Here is a 24,172-nt window from a genome sequence, read left to right on the forward strand (position 1 = left end):
AATGGTATGAGAACGAGGAGAAGTTTACAAGCTGGAAAGTATTCTAGGTGGAACTGCACAAGTATTTTGGAAACACACAACAACAGAAGTGCAAGGCTGAAGATAAATTAAAGTGCAGGGCACAGCGTCCAGGAGAAACGACAGCATCTTACATTCAAGATGTCTTGGAGCTGTGTAAAATAGTGGATCCTCGAATGAAAGATGAAGATAAGGTTTCACATCTCATGAAGGGTGTTGCTGAGGACATGTATCAAGCCCTACTCCTGAAGGAGGTTTCGACAGTAGACGAATTCATAAAATGGTGCCAGTATATCGAGACAATGCATCAAAAAAGAATTACATGCAAGAAGTTCGAATGGCTTCCGAACGCGTATTGATGTCTGTGATGGAGGAAGAAACTAATTTCACACATGTTCTTTGTCAGATAGTGAGAGAGGAAGTTCAGAAGGCACTTGGATTGCATGGCAAGCAAAAATCTGAGACGCTTCAAGAGGTCATAAGGGAGGAAGTGGAACAGACATTGAACCCAATCTCTCGCCCTTCATTTCCCTTTAAAACAGTAAAAAAGTCGAGACCCAGGCGAAGTTACGTTCCTACAATGCTGCATGAGGAACCTGTTTGGGCACCAAGGAAGACTGATGTCTGGAGGACCCAGGATAACCAACCGGTATGTTTCCACTGTGGACGATGGGGACATGTGGTGCGCTATTGTCGAGAAAGGTGGGGATATTTCATGGCGCCCGCACTAGGGGACAGCAGACCAATTTTAGCCGACACCAACTCCGGGATGACAAAGATGAACAAGAAGATGTGGGTGCAGGACAACATAGGTCACCATTGCTGCAAGCTAGCTGCTGGAGAGGACACCCCCCAACATGCCAATCAAGGTCTCCATCGCAGTTTAGAAGCTCCAGCCGATCACCTAGCCTCCACAATCTGGAAAACTAAAGGGTGCAACCTTCCTTGGAGGTGAGGCCGATGAAGAGAAAAATCATCTGCCATCGATCACTACAAAAATGACGGAAACTACGTCGATACTCTCATGGATGTGGGTGGCCGACTAGCCCAAGCTCTTGTGGGCTATGGAGCATCATATTCAGTCATTTCGGAGAAGTACTGACGCTAGTTGCAGAAAACTGTATTCGTCGACAACAAAACATCTCTGCTGAAGGTGGCTAACAGGAAATATGTAAAACCTACAGGAAGATGTGTCATTCGTGTGGGTATAAGTGGCCATACACAGCCCTTTGAATTCATCATCTTACAAGAGTGTAGTCATGACGTCATTTTCGGATGGGACTTTTTGAAAGCTTCTCAAGCAATTATAGATTGTGGTTGCTCGAAGATTATGCTAGACGAGATAAGATACCGTGGACAAGAAGATGCACATCCAACTGCGTGAAGACTGTGTGCTGGATGAAGTGATCATTCCTGCAGTCAGCGCTAGAAAGGTAGCTGTCATGTGTCATGCCATGCATCAACCCATGGATCTTGTAGTGGAATGTAAGAGAAGCATACCACTGAAGAATAACTTGGTCATCCCAGCCTCTGTTGTCTCGTTTAAGAACAGATTCGGTGAATTGTGGATAGTTAACTGTTGCCGAGAATTGCAGATCCTTCTAAGACGCATGTGCATAGCAAACGCTGAGCCATTAATTGTAGAATACCTGAGCGTCATAGAAACCTCCCATGCTGAGTCTGTGGGTGAAATTAGCGCTACCACTACAAGACAAGATCTTCTAGCTCGACTATCATCAGATCTCACTAAGGAACAACAGAAGAAGTTACTTGCCATTCTTCAGGAGTTCTCTAAATGCTTCAATCCACAGGTGAAGAGCAAATTAGACACATCAACAGTAAAGCACTGAATTAGCACTGGTGACTATCAACCAATAAGCCAGAGAGCATAACGTCTGTCAGCAACAGAACATCGAATAATTCACGACGAGGTAGAGAAAATGACGAAGAATGGCATCATTCAGCCTTCACAGAGCCCATGGTCGCCACCAGTGGTTCTTGTCAGGAAGAAGGATGGCAGTGGGTGCTTTTTTGTTGATTACAGGAGGCTTAATAAGATAATTAAAAAGGGCGTTTACCCTCTTCCACGAATTGACGATACACTAGATTATCTGAAGGGAGCTAAGTTTCTCTCAACCATGGACATGTACTCGGGATACTGGCAAATCGAAGTAGATGAGGCTGATCATGAGAAAACTGCATTCATCACCCCTGAGAGCCTGTAAGAGTTTAAGGTAATGTCATTTGGTTTGTGTAATGCACCAGCAACTTCTGAACGAATGATGGATAATCTTCTAAGGCACCTGAAGTGGACGATGTGTCTTTGTTATTTAGATGACATTATAGTGTTCTCAGAGACATCTGATGAACACAGAAAAAGACTGAGGGCCATTCTTAAGTGTCTCCAACAAGCCAGACTGAAACTTAATCCAAGAAAGTGTCTTTTTGGAGCAAAAGAAATCAAAATACTTGGACACCTTGTATCAAATGAAGGTGTGCAACCAGACCCAGAAGAGGCGAGAGCTATAACGGAATTTCCTATTCCTAAATGTATTAGAGGTGTGAGAAACTTCCTCGGAGTGTGTTCTTATTACCGTCGTTTTATCAAAGACTTTTGTATCAAAGCCATGCCGCTCCAAGAGTTGTTAAAAGCCGATGCTAAATTTATCTGGGGTGGGACTCAACAAGATTCTTTTGATGTGCTGCGAAAAACTCTGACAACTGACCCTGTACTTGGTCCGTATGATGAGAGAGCACCTACAGAACTACACACAGATGCCAGTGGGTATGGGATTGGTGCTGTTCTGGTGCAGATTTCAGATGGAAAAGAGAAGGTTATAGCCTATGCATCTAGGACACTTACTAAAGCCAAGAGAAAATACTCAACTACAGAAAGAGAATGTCTTGCTGTGATCTGGGCCATGTGCATATTTCGACAGTATCTCTATGGAAAACTATTCACAGTTGTTACAGACCATCATTCACTTTGTTGGTTGACAGCTCTTAAGGATCCAACAGGATGACTTGTTAGGTGGGCACTACGTCTTCAAGAGTATGACATTACCATAGTGTACAATTGTGGGAGAAAACACCAAGATGCCGACTGTCTCTCAAAAAACCCTGTGCAAGACCATCAAGACTTTGATGAAGATAGTGACTGTCTCACAGCACTCCAGGATCTCTCTGCTGAGCAGAAAAAGGGCGCTAAGATATCTCAAATTATGTTTGCCAGGATGTGAAAGGGCAATTTAAGCTAGTTAATGGATTACTTTGCAAGAAAAACTTTGATCCGTTTGGAAAGAGGTGGCTACCAGTGATTCCTAAACACATGCACTTAGATGTTCTACAGAAATTCCATGACAAACCTGAGGCCGGACATTTAGGATTTATTAAGACATATGATAGGATCCGCAAGAGATTTTTCTGGCCAGCTTTATTTAGGAGTGTCCGTCACTATGTGTAGCACTGTCGAGAGTGCCAGAGGAGAAAGGCAGTTCCTCAGAAACCACCTGGCCGACTCATACCAATTCCACCAGCCAAAACGCCTTTACAGAGTGTTGGGATTGACCTCCTCAGACAATTTCCATCTGCTAGTGGCAACATGGATTATTGTTTGCACTGATTATCTGATACGCTATGCCATTACAAAAGTTGTGAAAACAGCCGAAGCATTCGAGGTAGCCAAATTCATTGTAGAAGACATTGTATTAAAACACGTTGCCCCAAGGTCGTTAATTACAGATCGAGGGACAGCTTTTCAATCGAATCTTGTGACAGAGATAAACAGTTGGCGCAACATTACTCATCACTTGACGACTGCCTACCATCCACAAACTAACGGGCTCACTGAACACCGTAATAGGACCTTGGTTGACATACTATCAATGGTAGTCAATGTCGAGCAGAGCAACTGGGATGAGGAGCTACCTTTTGTGACATATGCCTACTACACCGCCAAACAAGACAACACACCACAGGATTTACACCATTTTTCCTGGTGCACGGGCGTGAGGCGACAATGATGATGGACACTGCTTTTCCATTACATCCTGATGACACGGACGACGACTACATTGGCCAGGTGTTAACCAGAGCTGAGCAAGCTCAGCAGTTAGCTTGACTCCGCATGCTGCAGGCTCAAGAAAACGATCACCAAAGGTAAGACGCGAGCCACTGCCCTGTTGTCTACCAGCCCGGTGACCTGGATTTTCACTCCTGTTCGGAAGGTTGGTCTTTCTGAGAAGCTCCTCAGGCATTACTTTGGATCTTATAGGGTTGTAAGACTGTCTCCTGATGTTAATTATGAAGTTGAAGATTTCAATCTCGACACAAAATGACGAAAGATCAGAAACATGGTCCTCGTCCTTCGAATGAAGCCCTATAAGGATCCTGCAACCCAGGGTAAATTCGAAGCTGCAGCGACAGGCAACAATCGGTAAGGTAACGAAGAAGGTAGTGGCAAGGGATGTTCTACCAAGATCACCACCAGGGCGAACACCAGGCATCGTGAGTCGGAGTATGCAGGACCGATGATCGTTCCCGAACTAGGAAGACGTAACACCAAGATGCTGTTCTCTTAAGGAGGGAGCAATGTCACAGAAGAAGCCGAGTAACGCAGTCGCCGTAGTGTAGTGATTATGATACTAGAATGTTGCATGTAGGGTCGTGAGTTCAAAACTCACCTGAACTGAAAATTTTTAATTTCTATATTCGGTTCAAGTACGTCCTAGAAGTATCCACAAATGGGAAGAAGCATTATACTGAAATGTTCTGTAGCTGAATATTTACCGTATGTGTTCTGGCCAGAGGCAGTTCGCTCCGTGCTCTTGTATGCGCAAGTGCTGAATAAACCTTCATTAAGTGAAGTTAGTGTTCATCATTCATCTACTTACACCTTCCTCTACGTGACAATGTATATTCAACTGTTTTTTAAACTTCTTTAAAACAGAATTGAAGTTGAACACGATGATAAATTGTTATTGATGTCATAAAGGCAAAGAGAGAGAATTTACATCTGTTTCAAAAGGAATTTATAATTGAACTGACTGATGACTGCCCAAATTGGAAGCAGACAGTTTTAAAATCCTAGGCATTCAAAATGCCATAACGGATAATGTGTCGCAAAAGATGTTTGTGCATTGAAACTCAATGAGGATGGTGGACTACACTTTGTCTGGCCCCTCACCGGAAGACCAATCTGGCATGGGTGACCCTACCGGGAGCTTATGCTCCCGCCAGCACAGCTCTTCGGATCACAGAGGCTCACAAACCTCCCCACCACGCTAAGGTGGTAGTCCAATGGGGAGGTAAAGAAGCCAAAATTTGGCATGAAAAATGGACAAGGCAATGTGATGCATACTCAACTGCAAGAGGGATTCAGGGTTCCAAAAGACCCTATAAATGTATGAAAGCAGAAACAAAAGTGGGCATACAGAAAACACTTAAAATTGTTGTTAATTAACCAAATAACACTCATTCAAGATAACAAAGAAAAAGGCATAACTGCAACTGAAATGAGTACAAAAGCACTTTTCTTAAAGAAATGGTGTCGTAATTAACTATCATAACTTTATACGCTGTTGAGTAACTTGAGCATCATATAAAGTTTGACACAATTTTACCACAAAATGATAGTAATTTTGTATTAGAGCTTTGATACTGATTGCTACTATAATGAGAAACTTACAGCAATCACGTAACATAGTAAGTAACATGGTTAGTATTCAACCGCGATTCTTATACATACAAACGCACACACTTCCTGCTGACAGAAGCTGAAAAAAGAGGATGTGTTATCACGAATCCAACGGCCCCCAAATTAAGATCACAGGTGAAGATACATAAAGATCTGCATCCGGTTCGTCCGATTGTTAACGGTTGAAATAGTCCAGCATATAAAATAACGAAATTCTTCTAAATTCTGACGATAACATTATGGATAAAATTGTTTATTACAAACGTTATGTTGACGACACTCTGTTACTTGTCGATGGTTCCCGTGAGGACATTGAGGAAATAGTAAAAAAGTTCAACGACGCACATAATAAAGTAGAATTTACCATGGAGTATGAAACTGACAATTGTTTACAGTTCCTGGACCTGAATATAAAAAAGCAGGGCAACAAACATGTGTTTTCCGTTTATAGAAAACAAACTACGACTAATGCCGTGATCCCGAATGATTCATGCCATCCACAGGCTTATAAAGAAGCTGCTTTCCGTAGTCTCGTGCATAGGGCAGTGAATATACCTATGAGCGAAAAAGACAGGGAGACTGAAATTAATACCGTTAAGAGAATAGCGATATATGATAGATATGGTTAAAAAACTGTTACAGAAAAGTAATAAGCACAAAAAGAAAAAACCTGATGGAGAGAAAGTGAAAATTATCACGATGCCATGCTACGGAACAGTCTCACAAAAGATAGCAAATATTTTTAAACCATACGATGTTAAAATAGCTTTTCAGACTAATAACCTAGTGAGGTATAGCCTTAAGCACGATATTGGCAAGAAGAGAAATAAGTTTGAAAGATCGGGAGTTTATAAGATTCAGTGCAGAACTTGTGATGCAAAATATATAGGGCAGACAGGAAAATCATTTGCGATCCGGTATAAAGAACATAAAGATGCGTTCAGGTTAGGAAATTATGACAAATCAGCTGTTGCGAACCATATATATGAAACAGGCCATCCCCTTAATAGCATAGAAGATAACGTAGAAATATTGCATGTAGAAAAGAAAGGGAGGAAACTTGATTTACTAGAGGAATTCGAGATAGCTATCCATGAAAAGAAACAAAGCAATATTCTAAATGCACAAGATAATTTTAAAGAAATGAGATTTTTTTGCGGGCTTTTAGAATTATTTTAGGGTAGGTATGCAACTTTAAACTTGTAGCATGTCACTGACGGAGTTGCGAGAGGCTAACGATGGCAGACCAATGCAATAAGGAAATAAGGCGCCTAATAGCATAGCATTACCGTCAAGCACACGGCTGTAACCATGCCACAACACCTAGGCACGTCAGTCCACAACAGCTCCCGAGCCGGCACAGTGCGACAGCATACTTTGTAGCTATGGGACGGCCATCGACTTGTGTCAACAACTCCAATGTTAAGACGAGGATCCACAGTCCAATATACTTTTAATTCTGTTTTACTCTATGGACTTCCCAACTATTTGTGATGGTATTTTGTCTTTTTAGTCCGTTTAATTTCATGAAATAGACTTTACAACCTGATGATGAGGGCATTGTCTCTTGAAACGCGTTGTTAAAATATATGTATAAGAATCGCGGTTGAATGCTAACAGTGATAACCAGTATAACGACAACTGCTACCTCGACTCCATAATGGATTATATTAAAAAAAGTAAGTAACATACTGAATCAACAGAATTCTAAGGCCTATAAGTTTGTCTACCATAAATCAATGTTCAACGGAATGTATAGTACTTAACTTCCAAAAAATAAAATAATAGTAGTTATTTCTACACTCCTGGAAATGGAAAAAAGAACACATTGACACCGGTGTGTCAGACCCACCATACTTGCTCCGGACACTGCGAGAGGGCTGTACAAGCAATGATCACACGCACGGCACAGCGGACACACCAGCAACCGCGGTGTTGGCCGTCGAATGGCGCTAGCTGCGCAGCATTTGTGCACCGCCGCCGTCAGTGTCAGCCAGTTTGCCGTGGCATACGGAGCTCCATCGCAGTCTTTAACACTGGTAGCATGCCGCGACAGCGTGGACGTGAACCGTATGTGCAGTTGACGGACTTTGAGCGAGGGCGTATAGTGGGCATGCGGGAGGCCGGGTGGACGTACCGCCGAATTGCTCAACACGTGGGGCGTGAGGTCTCCACAGTACATCGATGTTGTCGCCAGTGGTCGGCGGAAGGTGCACGTGCCCGTCGACCTGGGACCGGACCGCAGCGACGCACGGATGCACGCCAAGACCGTAGGATCCTACGCAGTGCCGTAGGGGACCGCACCGCCACTTCCCAGCAAATTAGGGACACTGTTGCTCCTGGGGTATCGGCGAGGACCATTCGCAACCGTCTCCATGAAGCTGGGCTACGGTCCCGCACACCGTTAGGCCGTCTTCCGCTCACGCCCCAACATCATGCAGCCCGCCTCCAGTGGTGTCGCGACAGGCGTGAATGGAGGGACGAATGGAGACGTGTCGTCTTCAGCGATAAGAGTCGCTTCTGCCTTGGTGCCAATGATAGTCGTATGCGTGTTTGGCGCCGTGCAGGTGAGCGCCACAATCAGGACTGCATACGACCGAGGCACACAGGGCCAACACCCGGCATCATGGTGTGGGGAGCGATCTGCTACACTGGCCGTACACCACTGGTGATCGTCGAGGGGACACTGAATAGTGCACGGTACATCCAAACCGTCATCGAACCCATCGTTCTACCATTCCTAGACCGGCAAGGGAACTTGCTGTTCCAACAGGACAATGCACGTCCGCATGTATCCCGTGCCACCCAACGTGCTCTAGAAGGTGTAAGTCAACTACCCCGGCCAGCAAGATCTCCGGATCTGTCCCCCATTGAGCATGTTTGGGACTGGATGAAGCGTCGTCTCACGCGGTCTGCACGTCCAGCACGAACGCTGGTCCAACTGAGGCGCCAGGTGGAAATGGCATGGCAAGCCGTTCCACAGGACTACATCCAGCATCTCTACGATCATCTCCATGGGAGAATAGCAGCCTGCATTGCTGCGAAAGGTGGATATACACTGTACTAGAGCCGACATTGTGCATGCTCTGTTGCCTGTGTCTATGTGCCTGTGGTTCTGTCAGTGTGATCATGTGATGTATCTGACCCCAGGAATGTGTCAATAAAGTTTCCCCTTCCTGGGACAATGAATTCACGGTGTTCTTATTTCAATTTCCAGGAGTGTATATTAACCACTGACATAACAGATCTTAATTACTGTTTTATGTTATTACACCTTATTCTTGCAATGAAATCAATGTGAAGGATGAGCTCTGTTCTTATCATCAGTTCTTGAACCCTAGATTACTAAACCCTCATAAGATGTATGACAGCAGTTGGTACCAATCTGTGGTTCCTGCCAATCTGGTACTGTCAGTATAGGATGTACAACAGGACATTTTGTACTTATTTGTATGTGATGTACCTTTGTAGAACTTATAATTGTAATTAACTAGTGTGTAAACTATAAAATATTACTCCTTTGAATAAAATATGGAGTAGTAAAATGTATGATGGTATAGTAGCAATGTAACATTTTCCCCCTTTAGTGTTAATCTTTTTCTCTATATTCATTTGTGATCTATATTTTACGTTGACTGACAATGCTAAAAATTCTACCTCACTTCACCAGGATGTTGTAAAAAGTAGCAAAACTCACAGGGCCTTGTTACCTACTTGTAGATACTCCTGCTCTACCAACCCTGCTCTACCAAGCCAAAACATAAGCAATGACGAGGAAACAAAATTCAGTTTGAAGGTGGAATTTGAAAAAATATCAATAAATTGCTCATGTTATTCAGTGGTTAAGTAGTGACTGAAGTTCTGTTCTGAAAGGCTCTTTGATCCAATTATGTTGCACAACTTATTCCTGCACATATATCAGAATGTAACCACAGAGTTAATTTAAATGATCTACTTATCACTTTCTCGCTCAGCCCTCACTAACATAGAGAGAGGAACCGGTCTACACACACTGGCACACAGATTACATCACCGATTCTCAACACATAAACATGGTAGCAGTAATAAAAATGCTCCCTTCATTTGATGCAAAACGGAATCACAAATGTAGTTTAACATTTGTCTGTGGGAAAAATGAAACCTATGATGGCTTTCAGAGTCTGCATAAAGTTTTGCACAACAGAGCTATTTTAGTACACTGGAAAGAACCTAGCCTTGCTATATTGTCAGTGTGCAGCAGTATACTTAATCCAAATACATCAGTCGAAAAAAGAAAATACAATTTTTATGTGGTATATGAAAGGGAAAAACAGTGAGAAACTTACAGATCGAAAAAATGTGCTCACCAGGACTGGAACCTTCTCTAACCCCATGGATGCAATACAGCACCATAAACAGTCACAATTATAAGAATTCAGCATTCCTGTTAACACACTACACAACAATATGACAAACTCAAGAGGTGAGGATTGTCTTGGTGCAGTCATAGGATGTTAAAAACTGACTCTACCAGTCAATCTGAGAGTGATCCAGGAGATTTCCCACATTCACTTTGTCATATATTGACTCAACATTACACTTTACCAAACTAACCCAAAGAAATGAGGCTTTCAAAACACATTTTGTTCAACTTCAGTTAGGTCAGTCAACTGTCATGAAAGCAATTCAACAAATCCATTAACATGAACAGCTGTGACGTTTTATAAGCAAATAAATTATTATAGATGGAATCAAAGTTGAGAAGTCTTTTTGAAAGTTCATTCCATGTTTCTCCATTTCAAACAGTGGAATTTTTGTTAATATCCAGCAGGATTTTGTTAACTACTCTCACCTTTCTTCTTATTTTAGATTTTCAATTGTCACTTTCAACCTAATATTATGAAAGTGTGAAATTATTTTGTAAAGGATTTCTAGTTTTATTTCGTATCTCGTTGGATATTTTGAATTTAATCATATGAGGATACAATTTCATATTGTTGGATGAAAAAGGTGGTACGTGTATCCCTATTAATAACACTAATACTACTGAAATATGGTTACTGTTTAGGTACCAAAGTAATCTATCCTAAAAATACTACATAGATAACAATCAATCTTTTAAGATACAGCAAGTTTTGTATAGTTCTTGTCAAATTCTTGAGGCACGACATATTTTCAAACTCACTAAACCATCTATATTAAAACTGGAAACGTTTGAATATTGCCACCTCTTAGAAACATTTCTGCAGACGCTCCTGCAGTAGGAGCCTCTTTGCGAATCAGAGCTCGCAATCCAGCATAACAGCCAGCCACGCTAAGGACTCCATCTGTAAAAACACCTACACAATTTTCCCAATTAAAGTTGTTTTCTTCCATAAAGAGTGTAGTAAATATTTGAAACAGATCTGCTGCCTTTGTTCCAAGAGTGATTTACTGATTGGAAGCAAGATCTCCATGAAATTTGCTGGCATGTATAAACTGCATGCAACACACTCTATGAGTTTCGGTGTGGTTGTCTGTAGCTTCATCCAACTCAATAGCGATATCAACATTGCCTTTGAGCTTTACAATCAAATGATGATTAATGCCAACAGCCATACTGAATATTAAATGGCTAATTGTCTTGTCTGACAAAAGCACACTTGCCTGTTGTTTGGCAGCTGACTCTTCATGTCAAGAGCAGCTGCTAAAATAAGGTCTTCCACTATGATGTGAACTGGCTTACTCTTTCCTGCATGATAGGCAACATTAAGATAAAAGAAGAGTCTTTGTATTAATTATACCCTGCTTTGTAAGATTTTTTTTGGGGGAAAAAAAAGGAAATGAAAAGACCTTGTGGGAAAAGTATTCTCAGAGTTTGTTCACCAACTATCGTGACTTGACTCCACATGTTGTTTCATTTTATTAAAAAGCATGCCTCCAGTAGCTAAAATTTTGATACATATGATACAGTATGCCCATTCTTCATTCCCAAGAGTGGTACACACAAAACCAAAATTAATGGTCACCATACTTCCTTCAGTTTCGTCTTTTTATGTCTTTTGAACCACACAGTACATTTGAGATACCACGCATGGAAGCAAGATCTCCATGAAATTTGCTGGCATGTGTAAACTGCATGTAACACACTAATGTAACACTGTACTCATATTTAAAAAATTCTGATAGAGAAAGACAAATCACAGGCACAAGCAATAATCAAAAACGATCTGCATCTGACAAAACTAACCTTCTAACTGATCGATACCATGCTTATTCATTTACTCAGAAAACACCAAAATATTATTTTTATGGACATACTGCGACACCCCTCCTGTAAGGCTACTACGCCCTTGAGAGCCAGGATACACAGCTTGAAAACCCTGTTACAGACAAATACTCATTTGCTTTCACAATTACACCCAAGACCTATAAGCCATAAGGGCAAAACTTCCCAGAATTAACAACACAGCACAACTGCATACCAATCACAAACATGTCAAAAATAGGCAAATAGCAGAAATTCCATTATTGGAATACCTGTACTGGCACTGTCCTGGAGAAACTCCCAAAGATGTTTGCGGTGGAGACAATGCCTGCAGATCAGTTGGTGCTCCTGTTTCCGCTCTGTACCTTTTGTACAATTGTTTTGCATTTCCTGCCATTTTGCAGGAATAACTTTCAATCCTGAAATTATTGAATTACTTTAACTGGAATTCCTAACCATATAAATTTCACAGGTCACACTGATACTATACTAGTTTATTCACGATTAAATCAGCATACAGCTCATAAAATAGTGAATGTATTATGGAAAATTAATGCAGAATGTAAATAACTTACAGGTAAAGAGACCACTCAATGAACAGCAGAAGCGCTGAGTTGCCAACAAGCAAAAGAGAAAGAAAATTTGCTTCCTTTTGAACTATTGAATATGGAATATCCTGAGCTAGAGCATGCACCCCCCCCCTCCCCCCTTCATACACACTCCTGTGCTCCTACACTGTGCCAGCTGCACACACATCAAGATTGCATTTCACCAGATGGACTAAGGTGAGGTGCGGGTTGTGGCAGGTGGGGTGGGTTAAGAGAGAAAGAGGAGGCAGGCAGGAACAGAGGTTTGGGATGGGTAGCTAGCAGCTCTGATAGATGCAGCAGGCATACAGGCTGGAACTGCGGGAGGGAAGGGTGGCAGGTGTACAGGTTAGGCCTGTAATACATGAGTATTGGAGCAGGTGAGGCGTCGCACATGATGAAGATGACGTGTATGCATGGACTGGGAGGGGATTACAGGTCAGTGGAACAGGAATGGGCTGGAATGGGTGGAATGGGCTGAGGCAAGGAGGGTTATGCAAGTGAAGCAAATGTTGCAAGGATAACTCCCATCTGTGTAGTTCACACAGCCTGGTATTGGGGAAGGGTTCAGATGGCCCTGGTTGTGAAGCAGCAATTGAATTTGACCATGTTGAGATCACCTGCATGTTAAGCCACTGAATGGTCAACACTGTTCTTGCCCACAGTTTGGCAGTGGCCATTCATTCGAGGCAGACAGCTGGATGGTTATTATGCTGACATAAAAAGCTGTGCAGTGACTGCAGCAGAGCTGATAGATGACATAGCTGCTTTCACAGGTGACCCTTCCCCTGATGGGATAAGAGAAGCCTGGAATATGCCTGGACTAGGAAATGCTGAGTAGTGGATTAGGCAGGTCTTGTACCTGAGTCGTCCACAGGATATGACACCTGTGGCTAGGGATTTGGAGTGGAAGTGGGATGGGGATGGACCAATGTGTTGTGTACGTTGCTTATATAAGGGAATGCATCAACGACCTGCTCTCCTCCTCCTGATCCTTACAGTGGGAACATTCCCTTGCTACCAATCCCTCAAGCTGAACCCAGACAAATTCCCTACACTGAATCCTACCACTCCCTGTTCATAACACCAACCAACCATGATCCTCCCACCTACCCATTCTCTGGTCACGCTGCAGGAATACCTTATCTCCAACATGGCCTCATCACCTTTCCCCAGGATCCTTCCTTACTAACATCCAACAGAAAAAAGAACGTGCATTCAAAACCCCAAAACAGATTCTAATTTCATCATCCTCTCTGCAGACAAAGGCCCCACTGCTGCCGCAATCAGACGCAGTGACCACCCAAAGGAAGGCTTCCGTCAACTGCCTTGACTCTTCCATCTACAAACTCTGCCTCATTGACCCAATAACAGAAGTCCAAATTAACATCCAATCCCTACGAAAATCCTTAGGCTCATCACAGAAGCTTTCCCTCGAGTCTCTTCCTCCTTATTCCAATGACAATCACCTTCAACAGGCCCCTCAAAGTCTTCAAATACAAAAATCCTGGATGCTTCATTATAGTTGGTTACTGTGCTCCTACTGACAGAATTTCTGCTATTACTGACTAACACCTCCAACCAACTGCCTAAAACCTAGCCTCTCAACATCAAACATAGTAACCACTCCTTCACTTACTCTTCACCATCCCCATCCCATTACCACCTAGCTCCATACTCATCACAGTTTATGCCATCTCCGTATACACCAATATCCCTCATGCCCTTTGCCTTGTCCCTATCAAACACTAACTCTCCCAATGTCCTACAGATTCCATGCCCACTACCTTATTCCTCATACACTTTACCAAGTACATCCTCTCACACAACTACTTCTCCTTTGAGAGCAAGGTATAGTAAAAAATCAGTGTAACCGCCATAGGCATGCTCATGGCACCCTCCTATGCCAACTTTTTCATGGAACACCTACTAGAGGAAACTCTCCTAGCCTCCCAAAACCATAAACTCATTATCTGGTTCAGGTTCATGGATGATATCTTTATGATCAGGACTTGGAGCCAAGACACTTTATCCGTATTCCTCCAAAGCCGGAACACCTACTCTCCCACCCACTTCACCTGATCTTCCTCAACCCAACGTGACACCTTTCTGAACACTAACCTCCACATCTCTTATGGCTCCATCTACACCTCTGTCCAAATTAAGCCCACTAACCACCAACACTACCTGCATTTTGACAGCTGTCACCCATTCCACACAAAAAATCGCTCTGATGCTGCCTAGCCAACCATGGATGGCGTACCTGCTGTGATGAGAATTCCCTTGTTCAGTATGCTGAACAGGAACTAGCCCCAACCTAGTCTGCAAAGAGATTTCCTGTGTCATATGCTCACACACTGCTAATCCTACCACCATCCCAAGGAATTAGCTATGAAGGAACACCCCCGTCACCCTAAATCACCCAATATCACTTTGGATTGGAAAAACTGAACCATATCCTTCACTGAGGCTTTGATTATCTATCATCATACTCAGAAACATGGGACATCCTACCACAGATCCTCTCAACCCCTCCTAAAGTAGTATTCAGCCATCTGCCCAACCTACACAACATCACGTTCCACCCCTTGCCACAGGGGTCATGTCCCTGTGGAAGATCCAGTGTAAGGGCTGCACAATCCATCCACCCAGCACTTCCTACTTCAGTCCTGTCACAGGCTTATCTTATTACATCAGAGGCAAGGCCACCTGTGAAAGCAGCCATTTCATCTATCGAATGAACAATGTTGACCACCCAGTGGCATAACATGCAGCTGGGCAGAACATGCTCAAATGCAATGGCTGCAACACAACCAGGACCATCTGGATCCTTACCTCTGGCATCAGCTTTTCAAAACTATGCAGATTGAAGTTATCCTTACAATACATGCATTGCTCCTGTTACCTTCCTGGACTTCACCCACCAGTTTCTCCTTCCTCTGTCCTGCCACCCCCTCCCAATCTACAACTCCATCTCACCTACATAGTGCACTGCACCTCAACTGCTCCAGTACCCGTGTGGCACATGCCTAGTCTATGTTCGTGTCACCCTTCCCTCCCGCACTTCCAGTCAGCAACTCTAATGCCTACTTCTGAACCACTAACCACCTATCCCCAACCCTTCTTCCTGGCTCCCACCTCTCTCTCCCTCTACCCACCTCACCTGACACAAAATTTAATGCCGGCATCCTGTGTTCAGGCCGCACAATATAAGAGGCACAGGTGTGTGTGTGTGTGTGTGTGTGTGTGTTTACTCCAAACACTAGCAAGTTTGAGCATGTTGATTCAACCATTCTGTTATTCAGTGAATGAGCTCCTTTTCTCCAAAATTATGAATACCCAGAGCACATTCTTAAAATTTTTGAATACGAAATTCATAAAATTCAGGATCATGATGTTAAAATTCTCACAGGAAATGATGCAGACATGGCACACGATGTAAAGCACAGATTAAATTATCAGAAATTTTCACACATCAACCATTGATCACAAATGGTATATGGTTCAAGGACAGAGTCAGTGTTTCAGTTGTTCCTTGTGTTGATAATCTCTAGCAATTACTTCACAAGACTACACTTCCAACAAGTATTAGAATAATCAAATAGACCATGTTACTGAACTCATGAACAAACAGGAACAAACCATTGATGTCAAGGTTATAAAAGATTTGTGAAATGGATTACTATTAATATTATTTTATTATTTATTTAACACACTAGGGAACTGACTGGAAGGGATGGTGTACTAAACTACAAGCAGAGGTATAAAGATCAAATTAACATAATTCAAAAACTGCAATATGTAGATGACCAAACAAAGGCATCATGGTCAAGTAGTTAACATATCTAGCTATAGGAATGGATGTCCAAGAGTTTATTTCAACACAGTGGAATAAAAACGGCAAACTATAGTTTAAAGCAGTAGTTATCCAAAAGGTTTAAATGTTCAACAGTAATTGTCAGTCTGTGGCAGGTGTGCTGCAAAAATGTGAATGGACCAGAGCTGCTAACTGCTGGCCCAAGTTAGCTGCGTCAGGTATCTGTCAGTGTACGTCTTACTGACAGGCAAAATTCTGGCAGAATGACAGAAAAAAAATGAGAAAACATTGTTGTAAACAGCCACAAATCACAATATTGGTACAAACACTGCAGGGCTTTATTATGTATATTCTGTACAAGGTATGATCATGTACTCCACATATGTGTCAACTCAAATGAGGAAATTAACTACAATAAAAGATATGGTACATGGGGTTGGGGAAGGCACACATGAAAGTTTTGTGATCCTTCGAAACATCGTCAAATGTTTACTGATGAGTGTCATGACTGTTTCTATGGCACACCAAGACAGAAAGTAAGTTTAGTATGAGAAGTATATAAAAATAGGCCCCCCTTCAGCATACACACATACTGCTCAGTGATCACTATACAAAAAAGAAATGGAAGATAAAGAGTTTTGTGTCCTGTAAATATTGTGGCCAGACTTGACAAGGATGAAAAAAGGAACTGGCTGTTGCTTTGCTTAAGAAACAATTGCACAACTAACCTTACATGATTCAAGCAAACTATTGGTGTAACTGGACAAGGGTTTGAATGAAGTTCTCACTGGATTAAAGTCAATTATGTTAACCACTACACCAACTTGCTCAATATGAAACTAAAACTGGATGAGCTAGCCATTCTTCAACATATTAAAATCTCAAATACAGAGTTTAGCCCAAAGTTCAGGTAACACCAAATTTTAAAATGTATAACACACTGATTTCAGTTAAAATAATAGTCATAACTCTAATCAGATAAACAGCTGGTCTCTTGGCAGAATACAAGATGGAACTGTTAAACTGTGGCAAGCTGAAATACTTCTGTCACTACAAGCAACTGAACTCATGGCCCAACAAAATAAATGTCATTAAGATACAGAGCACTAGCTTAACAGAAAGGATCAAGGAGGAACACAGACAGCATCACAGAGACAACTGTTCTGGAATTTTGAAATTTTTTTTGGGAACTCATGAAACACTTCAATCAAAATGCCTGAGCAGGCAGGTAGGATTATGAACTCGCACCTCCTAAATATAGGTATCTCCTAAGTTAACTGGTGAACCAACCAATCAAAATGCCTGAGCAAAACACAGTATTACTGACAAACAAACTATGTAGAGCCAGATAAAAGTTTGCACTTATATGCAATCCTTGGAGGAGAATGTCACAGGGAACACTAGTTTTTATCCACTAGTTTCCTGTCCTTCACTTCTAGTTAATCTTCCTCCTACTCTTGCAAGACCTTCTGATCCAACACACATTACAACTCATAATGGAATGGTATAACGTTCAGCTGTAGTGTGATTGTAGCTCCCCATGAAACCTTAGTTGTGGTGATACACTAATCTATAGTGTATGATACCTTGGAATGTGACATTTTGCATGGGAGATAGAGAAGCCAACGAATATAGATGCCAAATAATTGTTTACGTGTTAGGCTTGTATTGCATAATACACAAACCTCCAATGAGTATTGTGGTGCACATTATGTAGGGCCTAGACATGTTGTACATCTACTATGTAAGATGCAAGGGTGGCGGGTGGCAGGTAATATGCAGTGTTGAACTCTGTGCTGACAGCAGCCTTCCTTAGCCACTATGGCACTTAGTTTTTTTCTTGGATTCTAATGTGAACTATTACAAAGGAAAATAGACTCCTCTACTCTGTATACTGAAGAAGAATTATACAAAAATCATCCCACTGTGTTACACCCAGGTGGGTGGAGCAGCAGATTAGTCTTTAATATTGACAACAAGGTCATTAGTGATGGAGCACAAGCTCAGATTGGGAAAGGATAGAGAAGGAAATCAGTAACACCCTTTTGAAGGAACCAACTTGGCACTCGCCTTAAGTGATTTCGGGCAATGATGGAAAAGCTAAAACAGGATAGCCAGGGAAATGTTTGAACCATCATCCTTCAAAATGTGAGTCAACAGCTCATATGGACAAGGACAGGAGAAGGACTCAATCATATATATGCAGAAGCTCTGCTACACTGCCCCTGACAGCAGGATATAGGAATTTCAATACAAGTCCTAAGTAAGAGTCTTGACCCCTTAAATTCTATGTTGACTCCTTGAATGGATCATAAATCAGTTTTTTGTCAGCAAGTCTGTCTATATATTGCTTGGAGGAGGAGCAGGAATCATAATGAAAAGAGACTTCCTTAAGACACACTTCCTCATCTCCAGTACCTACACCACCACATGTGTTCTCACTAGATTCTAAACTAATTTGGGAGGCATATCACAAACAAGTTGATATATAACTTAAAAGCTGAAGCACTATTCAAAATGTAATAAAACATGTGCAACTCATTGTCGGACTTCACATTCTTAGATTTGGAATTTGATCTCAATTCACTACTAGGATTTTAACCGTCATTCTTAGCTCCCTTTAACTCTGGCAAAGATTCCTTAATGTGAGGAAAATGAAGCTGCACCATGGTTTGGAGACCAAATTGAATTTGCAGATTCCCCTATAATTGGTTGGGTAAATTGGTTAAATGCAGGGGGAAGGTATGGGTGTACCACCTCCAATAGGACTGTGCCCAGTAAAGCACTGCAGTGCACACCAACCTTTGGCTGAAGAAAGCTTTATGTGAATTAGGTTGGCATTCAAGTGTTGTCTGAATAGCAGTTATCCCAGTCTCTGCATTATTAGGAATTATTGTTAGGCCATTATCGCTATTTTTAAATAAATAATCAGGAATAATGAGTCACCCACTCATTGTTAGAGAGGCCTGTTATCTTGCATCACAACCAATGCACCTACAAACAGTGTGTCTATTCCATCATCTAGGAGACAACTTGTAGATAATTATCTCAGAAACTAGAACAAACACAAGAGCAGTCTTTGGGAAATATATGGCGTAAATATTTGTGAAAAGTTATGGTGGAATACGACTTCTCCTTCTCAGTAAGGACGCAATAATTTTTGAGTAGGGAAAAATAAAGTATTTTGAACAATATATTTAGTTTGAAGATGAAAACAGGATCAAGCAGGAACACAAAACAATTATACTGACATATAATCAACTTGATGTGCTACCTGTGCTACAATTCGTTCTATGGTCTTAAAATATCTCTGTGTGTGTGTGTGTGTGTGCACAACAGAGTTTTCAACTAATTTCTACCATGGTTTGCAATGAAAAAACACAGGTCAATAAATATACAGAAGAAAACTCACAAATAACTTCAAAAAACATGTCAACATTCATCGACAAAACAAGAGTGAATTAAGATTCATATGAAATATTAATGCACATAAACCACTGAGGAAACTGTTTTCCTTTACCTTCCAAGAATCTTACTATCTCCAGTTTCAATGCAGAGTGCACTATTGATTGCCTCGAAACGTGTGCTTTCTAACAGCTTCATCCTCGTTAGTATTGTTGAGCAGTGTACAGTGAAACTGAATTCTCTCCTGATGTTGATCAAAATCAACACGCTAAATACATTCAAATATGTATTCCGATTTTGTTACTACAAGCAAGTTTGTACTCAAAAATTAAAAAAAAGTCAGTATCTGAATACACTTCAGCAACAATGCCCTTGGCTAGGTTGACTTCGGAGCAAATAAGAGTTTATAAACATTCTACTTGAATTTCTGAAGTATCCTTTTCGTCTTGAATGAAATGGTACATGGGAAGCAATCATCAGATTCACTATTTTCGATTTTCCGTACGATGCTTCCAATGGGCACATTACAATTGAGCGAAACTGTCTGCGTTCCAGCACTTCCCTCTTGATAATCTGTTCTGTCCTTTTCAACAGTGAAGTACGCAGAATGCAAATCAAAGGTCGGTTTCCCCGAAGTCCACAGAATTAATACTTGTAGTAGTGCTTCACTATTCAGTGCACTTCAGAATCACAGCATCTCGTGTGCTGCTTCTGAAGAACACTACAAACGTCCAAATTTGACTTGTTCTTGTAGCGTCCTATTGTCCTTGTCAACACTCAAAGTCCTTTGAATTCAAAACAAAATTTTGTTTCCTAACACATTCAAATTAACATCAGTAATTTATTAGTCGGAGAGCACCACACAACACAGTTTTCAGTCACAGCATCATCGTTAAACCAACAACTTTTTGTTTGTAAACAGGCAACTTTTGACAACTTCTACCTTCAAACCGTAATGGCTGCCGAATGTTGTCTTTTTTTAGCCTTGATGCGCAGCTACAGCTAGAGCTACCAACAACCATATCGAACTATTGCTTGCAATCAGTTATATTCGTTCAGATCTAAGCGTAATTATGAAGTTTGTCACTCAGTTATATCAGAAATATAGTTTATAAATTCTTTTTAAATGTGGGGATGAGACTGATTTTTACAGGACGCCATAAATTTGATTTTCAGAAAATGCGGTTAATATTTTTATGTTGGTGCGACGAATGGAATTCTCGTCAAACGGGGTTTCAAAAACAGCGTTATTGCGCAAACGATGGAGTTTGTGATGGGGCGTAGCATTGCGATATTTTATCCGATTATCGGTTATGTTGATTGTGTTTTCGTCCCCAACATGTAAACTCTACGCAGTAGTTTTGTGACAAAGATATGTATCTTTAATAGTATTGGGACTGCTCATTCGAAGAATTTCGTAGTAAATAATTTTGTGTACTTGTCTTCTACTGAAATTCATTCAGATGCTGAAGACGTAAGATTTAAATGTCTCCTGGGCTGTCGCCAGCTTTAACCGAACTCATGGTCTACTGTTGGACCACCGCCAATTATGTTTCAATAATTATGGTTGAAGAACGAAAACGTAGCGAGACATGTTGCTAAAGTTCAGATTCAGATGTATACACTACGGTTGTATACAAGACGGTCAACAAATAAACAACCAGTAGAAGCTGTAGCGGTGGTTGGGGCGCGGGAAAAAGTAGACAAAAATAGATGGTTCAGAATACCTTATATCAGTGCCAAAAGCGTTAGTTGCGGAAATGGCGAGAGGGTGGTTTACGTTGATTTATTTACTATCTCTATATCAGGTCAGTGATTAATTAGTATTTGTGACACATGCATGATACAAAACGTAAACTCTTTCTGTTCGCGGCCCAACAAAAGAAAATGATTAAACCTTTTAGGTTCCATAAAGAACCCGGTCTATGCTTTGATACAGAATATATTCATTATTTCCCAATCATGAACAAGGAGCATCATTGTGTCAGTGCTGGCAACGATCAAAGTCAGGGCGTATGTATGAGCACAATGATATAAACCGTTATCGGTGTACCCAAAAAATGCTTTGTGTTTAAAGAATAGAAGCTCTTAGACGTAATGCTTGAAGTAGTAAGGCTCAAACATTAAACTGATAATATTGCCTTAATATGTGCACAGACTGTACTTTGTGTGCTGAAATACTTATACCTGCTGTAGGAGGCAATTACTAACGATTTAAAAAAAAAAAAAAAAACAGAGAGACAACGTTTATAAGTAATTCAGTTGAGTCTCATGATTAACAATATACTTTGTATGGATCTTGTCTATTTGTATCCAGGAATAATTAAATAAAACTTCTTATATTTAAGTTATTTACAAACTGACATATAAATACAATCATTTCATGTCGATATATGTAAATAATTTTATTTTCTAATATTCACATACTGGCATTCTATAGTGAAATAAGAGACCGTGTGTTGTCTAAAATTGTTTTAGTTCTGCATTGAATGTATGAGATTATTTACTTTTGTTTACTGTAGGAGGCAAATTTTGGGTTGGTAATATACGCTGTTTTGGTAAAGGGTTTTTTTGTTGGGTGACTCTGAAAATCATATCTTTTTTTTGTTGTAATGAACCAGATTGTTCAACATTGAAAATTCCTGGCATGTTTTCAGAAAGCAGGAAGTGTCATTATTTTAATTTCTTAAAATATTTCCCTGTATGGATTTCTACGGGCAATTAACCCACGAAAACATTTGCTTGCTTTTTGATTCAAAACTTGTAGACGCTTTTCCCATCTAAAGTGCTCATATGCCCATAGGAGTAGGAATTTTTTTCCTGGAGCTTGTGCAATGCTGTAGTTCCCAAACACAGCACTTATACTGCTTCTAACTTTACTTCTGATGTTACTGGAATTCATCCCTTCATACAATTTTTCCTTATTTATGACCAGTGTTATCCCTGTCTTTGAGACTTTCTGCTGTTGATCATTCTCTGAGCTTTCCTGTATATGCTGCCATCTAATTGTTTGTAAAATCTTGTATATGTATCTAAGCCTAACATTGAAACCTGGGGCATTCCATAGCTAATTCTTTTTTAAAAAAAAAAAATGATCTGAAAGATTTTCCTTGCCTTAAAGACATATTTGCACACTCTGTTGTCTGTCAGAAACATAGACTTGAACCATTTGAAGAGCTGCTGCTGAACCCCTTAACAATCTAGTTTTATAAGCAGTAAATCATGGCTGATAGATCAGATGTCTCACAGCTTTTGTTCAAGCTTGCTACATTGTACCACTTGATGAAGATTGTGTTAACATCAAACTTCTCTGTAGTACTTTTCATGTTTTTCATATGAAATGGTACATGATATTTTTATATTGAAGCAGTGTTGTTGCTGATTTATTTTGTTAGACTGACGTGTTCCACATCATTATGAAATGCCATGTTCATGATCTGTGGAACAAGTATTAATGTGATGTACCAGAGATGCAACATTCTTATTCCTTTCACTTTTTTATAAAGTAACACATTAGATATTTTTCTTAAATAGTCCTAATAATAACCTATGCCTTTGAACATGTCGCATGTATGCGATGTTTTTACTGCAACATTTGTCCTCAGCAAGTGACCACACATGGGTTGTATTTTTTTCTGGTGCTTGCGTGTGTGGCAGACATTTCACAATATCTGAAAGCCTCCCTATTGTGCCACATTCATTTGTAATGAAGATAGCTTCTAAATAAGTAACAAGTTTTTGATTTGCAGTGCATAAACATATTTAGCCTTACATCATATTGGCCAGTAAGTAGTATTGTTACATAGCTTTTGATTTGCTTACAGATTCAGTTTCATCATCCGTCAAAATATTGTTGTCAAGTATTAAGACCTTTTTTTTATTATTCGTTTTGAGTTTTAACATTTGCTTTATTGTTTATCAATGTAACTGTTAGAAAATTGCCATATTTAAACAAAATGTTAGTTCCTGAATTTCACATACTATTAGCTTTCATACATACCTGTCATTCAAGTAACTAAGACATAAATGTTCCTAACTCGTTACAATGGGAAACAAAAACAATTATTAAATTAAGTGGTATTTGAAAAAGAAAATGCCCCATTTAATGGAAAAAAATGATTGTTATCTGTACACTTTGTTTTATTTCTTTCAGACAGAGAGTAACCGTTAAATTTGCGTGACATAATACTAGCATCTTCGATTGTTTGAGGTGCATAGTGTTAACATGATATGTTAAATTTCAAAATGTCTGACTATATGTCTGTAATTAGGTACAAGAGATGAAGCCTATTATGTCAAACAATACAGGCCTAGTCCTAAAGTAGACACACACACACACACACACACACACACACACACACACACACACACACACACACACACACACACACACACACACACACACACAGGGTCGACAGAAGCGT

At 40.6% G+C, this 24,172-nt stretch overlaps 2 protein-coding genes across 2 annotated transcripts in view; one reads left to right on the forward strand and one right to left on the reverse strand.

Annotated features, from left to right (window-relative positions):
• The window catches only part of LOC126190665 (repressor of RNA polymerase III transcription MAF1 homolog), a 71,947-nt gene extending 51,223 nt beyond the window's left edge, over nucleotides 1-20,724 (reverse strand). The window contains exons 1-2 of the mRNA XM_049931108.1: nucleotides 19,864-20,724; nucleotides 12,212-12,358 (exon numbers count right to left, since the gene is read on the reverse strand). Of these exons, the coding sequence (XP_049787065.1) occupies nucleotides 12,212-12,358; nucleotides 19,864-19,946 (230 nt within the window). The 5' untranslated portion in view covers nucleotides 19,947-20,724. The remainder of the gene's footprint in view (nucleotides 1-12,211; nucleotides 12,359-19,863) is intronic.
• A 753-nt stretch (nucleotides 20,725-21,477) lies between these two features.
• Nucleotides 21,478-24,172, forward strand: part of LOC126190761 (uncharacterized) — a 484,901-nt gene continuing 482,206 nt past the window's right edge. The window contains exon 1 of the mRNA XM_049931276.1: nucleotides 21,478-21,556. The gene's annotated coding sequence lies outside the window, so the exon portion shown is untranslated. The remainder of the gene's footprint in view (nucleotides 21,557-24,172) is intronic.

The sequence above is a fragment of the Schistocerca cancellata genome, chromosome 6 (assembly GCF_023864275.1).
Source record: "Schistocerca cancellata isolate TAMUIC-IGC-003103 chromosome 6, iqSchCanc2.1, whole genome shotgun sequence".
Classification (NCBI taxonomy): Eukaryota; Metazoa; Arthropoda; class Insecta; order Orthoptera; family Acrididae; genus Schistocerca; species Schistocerca cancellata.